Genomic DNA, 6,138 nt, shown 5'->3' with positions numbered 1-6,138 from the left:
GGTCAACTCTTTACATTCACAAACAAAGCAAGCAGAGGAACGTCCCGTCCCGTCCCGTCCCGTCCCCTTCCACCGGTCGACCTTGCGCTGCGGCAGCCTCTACAACCTCCCCGGAGCTGTCAGTCCGATCCGCCATCGCCTGGGGCTCTTTACCTGGAAGCCTCTTCCTTTAGCTCCTTGTTTTTCCTCACTTCTTCCGCGTGTTTGTCCTGTGGGGAGGTGGAAGGGAGAAGGGGAGGGGGGGGGGGAGACCGGGTTAGGTTGCCGGGCTTCGGGCCCCGCCGGCGGGCGAGTGGCTTCGGAGGGGTTCGCAGGGACGAGAGCATTCGCCAGGGCCAGGTTCGTCCCGGGAGGGACACCGATGGGTCAACAGCATCCTCTCCTCCCCCGGGGTGTTTTAAGGACTGTGGAGGCACTCAGGGACAGACAGACAGATTGTCCTTGCCCTCTAGCTAGGAGGTAGACGTCAACCGGACAAGATGGGAGCCCCAAGGAGATGGGGTTGGCTCGGATTGTCCTTCATTATCTTGTGCTCTCTGTCTCTGAGCCAAGGCTAGCTGAGGCGTTTGGAGAAGGGCACTGAGCGAGCTCCTTGCAGAAGGGATGTTTTGGAGGGAGCTGGAGGTGGCGAGGGTGGGACCTTCCATGCTGAGGTTGGGAACAGACCTGCTTCAGGGAGAAAGAAGAGGTCTGCACATGTTGGCAGGGTGGAAACATCTAGCACAGGCATCGTGGACCCCTCCAGCTCCGGCCAGGGAACTGGCAGGTCCATGGCCATTGGGAAAGGGCCCAGAGGAAGATCTGTGACCCGGGAGGTGGAAAAACCACTAACGGCAGGCCAGGGCCACCGTGGAGGGGGACGGRGTTGTTCAGAGGGGAGCGAAGGATTTGCACACGTGGATTTGCCCCAGCTCTCCTTGGAGAGCGGCGTACGCACCCACCGGCCATCTTGCAGCCTTTGGGCCGCTCGTGAGCCTATAGACACGTCGGGTTTGGTGGGGTCCCCAGGACCGGGCACCTCCCCCAGTGGGACGTTGTGCTTGGGTAAYGCCGCGTAGCTGGAGGGGAAGAGGGGCACCCTTCGGTGGTGTCCCCAAGGGGGTAATGCCACCCCCAAGGCCATGCAGGACCTTCTGGACCTCTCTCCCAGCACGTACGCCCCCTCCATTCCTCGTCCTTCCCTCCGCCCCTCACTGGGCTYTCACCTTCTCCTGCAAGCGCTCCAGCATGGCTGCTAAATGCGCCTCGCGGTTCTCCTTGTTGGACTCCATCTTCTGCGCCAGCTTCTCTTTGGCCATTTTGATGAAGTTATTGTTCTCCTCGATGGCCTTCTGGATGACCTCCCGCTCGTGCTCCCGCTTCTCCGCCAGGTGCTTCAGGAGCTCGGCCTCCTGGTACTGYGTAGGCAAAGCGGACAGGGCGGCCGCGGGTGACGGACGATGCACGGGCTACTGACCCACGCGCACGCACCACCCTGCATCCAGCCCCACGGAGGGATGCCCTCTAGCAASCAGGGTGGGGGGATCCCGGCCGTGATGAAATGGGTCCCCGTTTCCTCCACGTCATGGCTTTTTTTGCAGGTGGATGCGACGTGCTGAACGGGCGCCCCGACTATGCGGTCGCACATCCCCCGTGCCTCCCCAACGCGCGCGGGCCGCGGGACCTACCTTCCTCCGCTCCTCGGCCGCCTCCAGCTTCTTCTGGATCTCCTCCAGGGAAGGGTCGCGCCGCCGCGGCAGGGAGGCGTTGAACTCGGGGATGCCGTCGAAGGAGGGCGGCTTCAGGATCACCTCGAAGGACTGCCCCGAAGTGCGCTTGTTGAGCTCGATGACTTCCATGTCGGAGATGACGCACCAGGTGAGGTCTACCGTGTCTGCTGGGAGAAGGCGACAGGCTGAGCGCCGGCTCGGGCGCAGGGGCACCACCAGACCTTGCACGCACCCGTGGGCAGGTGCATCCCACCCATTCCTTCATCCAGGAAGGGAATATTTGGGCATGCTGAGGGGCTGGCAGATCCACCCCCCCCCCCCGAGGAAAGGCGCGCAAGCAAAACCCCTCGTGGGCGGCGCTCAGCCCTGCTTTGGGGCACAGAGGGGAAGGGGCAGCCGCGGCCCCTTTCCAGCTGTGAGGACCTCCCGCAGCCAGCAGCGAGGCTGGGCATCCCCCCTTCCATCGCTGCTGTCATGCTTGGGCCTGCTGACATGAATCAGCCTGCATCAGCTGTCTGCCTAAAAATACCGAGCCCACGCGCGGCGCTGCCTGCAGCTGAGCCCCGGCGGAGGGGAGCCGCTGCCGAGCGGCTCTCGGGGTGGAGGAGGTGGCYGTGGCCACCGCGGTGCCCCGTGCAACCCCAGACGGGCCTCCTGCACCCAGCTGATTGCATTAAATGAAGGTCACGGGTTYGCGGGCAGCCCCCGTCGTCGGTGCGCCCCGGGGCCGCGCTCCTACCTTCGTAYGTGTACGCCGGCTTGTTCAAGGGGTCCGAGAGGAAGCAGGAGCAAAACAGGGAGACGAGGGGCAGCTCCTTCATCTTCTCCTTGTAAGCTGGGGAGAGAGCGCAGGAGAGGCGGGTCGGCCAGCGTTGAGGGGCGCAGGGGGCATCTTGGCAGGCATCGGGGRCGCGCGGCCGCCCCGGGGCAGGGGAGCGGCTGGGATGGGGCACCAGGGGTTTCCCGAATATTGCAAACGGGCCGATGCCAGCCAGCCGGCAGAGCGAGGCTTGCAAAGGCACTATCCAAAGGGGGAAACTGAGGCATGCAGCGAGCGGGGGCTTTACTCGTGGCCACCCAGGTGGTGGTTGTCCTGGTGAATTAGCCACATGCTTGACCCCGTGCCTGTCCACACTAGGGTGCTCGGGGCAGGGGTTAGCATGTGTCAGGGCCATCCCTGGGGTGGTTCGGATGGGGACCTAACGGGCTGAGGGAAGGGCCCTGCTCTCTGGGGTGGAGGCAGCCCCGGGGCTAGGCAGGAGGGAGCGATCCGGGCTGAGCAAGGCCGGGCGCATGGTGCCACCCGAGGTGTCCCCACGTCCCCTCCGCAGCCGCGTGACGGTGTCCGTACCGGCCAGAGTCATGGTGTCGCGTTGCTTGGGCGTCTGCAGCCAGAAAGCTCCTGGGGGCCTGGGGAGGAAGGAGGCTGGGTGTCAGCGCCAGGGGTGTCCACGGGAGGCTTGCGGGCATCACCCAGCCCAGCCCTCCTGCTGTGGTCACCCTCTCGCGGGAGACTCTTGCCAGGCACACGCACCAGCGTGGTGTGATGGGCATGCACTGGTGTGGGGCGATGGGCACCCACGGGTGTCATGGACGTGCACTGCTGTGGAGCGATGGGCATGCACTGGTGTCACGGGCAGGCACCAGTGATGTGTGATGGGCATGTACCAGTGTGGTGTGACGGGCACACACTAGGGTGATGCGATGGGCATGCAGCGGTGGGGTGTGATGGGCACACAGTAGTGTGGTGCGATGGGCACAGGATGTTGTGGTGGCACGGGCACACACTGGTGTGGTATCATGGGCATGCTGTGGTGTGATGGGCACCCACTGGTGTGATGGGCATGACCTGGGGGATGTGATGGGCACCCACTGGTGTGATGGGCATGACCTGGGGGATGTGATGGGCACGTGCTGGTGTGGTGGGGTGCAATGGGCACGCCCTGGTGTGATGGGCACCCACTGGTTTGATGCGCATGCCTTGGTGTGATAGGTGTGTGCAGACATGATGGGCATGCCCTGGTGTGATGGGCACACAGTAGCGTGGTGAGATGGGCACAGGATGCTGTGGTGGCTTGGGCACCCACTGGTGTGGTATGATGGGCATGACCTGGGGGATGTGACGGGCACCCATTGGTGTGATGGGCATGACCTGGGGGATGTGATGGGCATGTGCTGGTGTGGTGGGGTGTGATGGACACACCTGGGTGTGATGGGAATGCACTGGTGTGATGGGCACACAGTAGTGTGGTGAGATGGGCACAGACTGGTGTGGTATGATGGACATGCTGTGGTGTGATGGGCACCCACTGGTGTGATGCGCATGTGCAGACATGATGGGCATGCCCCGGTGTGATGGGCACCCACTGGGCTGGTGTGATGGGCAAACCCCGGCGTGATGGGTCCACACTGGTGTAAAGGGTGCACAGTGGCGCGACGGACACACGCTGGTGCGGTGGGATGGACACACCCCGGCGTGGTGAGATGTGCACAGGCTGCAGTAACGGGTGCGCACACACCGGCGCGACGGACACACACACACTGGCGCGATGGACACACACACACCGGCGCGACGCGACGGGCAGAAGCCGGCACGGCGCAGCCAGCTCCCACCGCCCTTCCCCACCCCGGGGCTGCCGGACGCTGCACAACCCCCACGTGCAGCAGAGACCAAACACGTGCACACGCACACACACACACACGGGGCTACACCAGCAGCAGCGTGTGCACGCGCGCACACACGCGCACGCTCCCCCCCGCACCGTGCGGGCTGTGCGTACGCCCCCACGGAGGCTGCGCACCCCTTCGCCCACCCCGCGCATCACCCTGACGGCTGTGCATGCCCACGCACCCGCGCACGCACACCCCCGCGAAGGCTGTGCATGCACACACACACACACACACACCCCCCCGGCAGCGAGTGCAACCCCTCCGCACACCCTTCACGGGCGCAGCTGCGCCGTAAACCCTGGGCCGCCCGTGCTGCAGCCCTCACATGTGTCTAGAGCGCCTCAGTCCTCAGCTCGCCCCTTGCTGGGTCTGGGGGAGGGGGGGGGCACAATTCCCCTTTCCCGGGGTGTCCTGCCCTCAGGGTCACCAGGAGGGTTTTCCCGCTGGAAACGCCCGTTCTGGTTTTGCCAAGAAAATGGAGTTTGAGCTTGATTTTTGGAACCACCCTGTGGAAAATGGCTTGCGTTTCCAAGGAAAGGAGGAAAAAAAAAAACCTTCTTAAAAAGGGGGGGGACTTAAGCTGCTGGAAACGCGCTATTCTGCCGATTTCCAGGATAGCYGCTGGATCTCTCCCTGCTACAGCTGGGCTTTAGCCTCTCCACCGTTTTTCGGGAATTGCTGGGATGGGCACGGACACGGGGTCCAACCCTCCTCGGCCAGCCGAAGAGCCGGTCTGCGAGCAGCTTGTGCCAAGCCCGGCGTGGAGGCAGGGCTGGGATTCTCCGGTGTCTCGTGTGCGGACACGCGGCTGTGCCGGAGAGCTGAAAGAGGGGGCGATGCCGATGGTGGTGGTGGTGGGGGGGGGGCCTTGTGCTTCCTCTCCGCACTCATCCTCGCTGGATGAAGCGGCTGTTGGGGGTGTTCGCTAGGCTAAACCCCTCTCCGTCGAGCTCCCCTTCCTCCGGCCCCGGCGCGGCGGGGCGCAGCTTGGGCCTTGCCCCTGCTGTCTCCCCCAAACTGCAACCTCGCTCGAACCCCGGGCAGCCGCGGCGCCGAGGGGCTCGGGAAGCGGCGCACGTGGCAGGGAGCCCACGCGCGGCCAGGGCCACCCGCCCGCCGGCGGCTCCCACCCTGCCACGGCCCCGTCCCATCCCGCCCCGGCGGTGCCAAAAGGGGGCTGCGAGACCCGGTTTGGGGAGGGGGGTCCGAGCCATTCCGCGCCCCTCGGTCGCCGGGGAGGCGGGGAAAAGTCGCCTCCGGTCCCTTCCCCTTGCAAGATGCCAGGGATGGAGGAGCCGGCGGGGTCCCAGCTGGAAGCCTTGGGAGCGACGGGCGTTTTGCTCCGCTCTCCGGGAGAGAGGGAGGATCCCAGCTGCCTCCTCCCTGCCTCCATCTCCCTGCCTCCCTCCCCGAAATAAATATTTGGGGGCCTGCTGAGCGCCGGTCACCTCCGCCAGCTTCCTGCCACCATCGATAATCCAGCCCGGTCCTGCCGCTCCGGATGCTCCGCGGGCCCATCCGGGGGGTCCGGGCGATGCCCCCCCCCCCTCCCCGCGTCGCGGTGCCTCGAGACGGCGGCGCGGCCCCACGCTGCGCTGCGATTCCCGCAGCCCGGGAGGGTGCAAAGCCGGAAAACGAGCGTGGGGGGCATCGCCACCCCGGGATGGAGGTGGGGGGGGGGGCTGCAGAGGGACGGCGGGCGGTGGACAAAAGGGGTGTTGCAGCAAAATCCAGGTGCCTCCCGCCCCCCGTAACTTTT

At 65.3% G+C, this 6,138-nt stretch overlaps 1 protein-coding gene across 6 annotated transcripts; it reads right to left on the bottom strand.

Moving 5' to 3' along the window:
- STMN4 (stathmin 4) lies at positions 1–3,110 on the bottom strand. Of its 6 annotated transcripts, none has more exons than XM_026066997.1 (5): positions 3,061–3,095; positions 2,449–2,544; positions 1,668–1,876; positions 1,206–1,397; positions 1–209 (listed from the first exon to the last, which is right to left on the bottom strand). In XM_026066997.1, exons 1-5 carry the CDS (start codon positions 3,071–3,073, stop codon positions 150–152), a joined length of 570 nt encoding a protein of 189 aa, XP_025922782.1. In that variant the 5' UTR covers positions 3,074–3,095; the 3' UTR covers positions 1–149. The 6 variants fall into 6 exon arrangements, with proteins under 6 accessions (XP_025922782.1, XP_025922783.1, XP_025922781.1 ...); XM_026066998.1 differs by having other exon boundaries at positions 95–209; positions 1,668–1,873; positions 3,061–3,110; XM_026066996.1 differs by having other exon boundaries at positions 150–209; positions 1,668–1,905; positions 2,406–2,544; positions 3,061–3,073.
- Between the last annotated feature and the right edge of the window lie 3,028 nt (positions 3,111–6,138).

Source organism: Apteryx rowi, unplaced genomic scaffold (assembly GCF_003343035.1).
Source record: "Apteryx rowi isolate R43461 unplaced genomic scaffold, aptRow1 scaffold_251, whole genome shotgun sequence".
NCBI lineage: Eukaryota > Metazoa > Chordata > Aves > Apterygiformes > Apterygidae > Apteryx > Apteryx rowi.
Note: the sequence above shows the minus strand (reverse complement) of the source record. Positions and strands in the feature narration are given on the sequence as shown.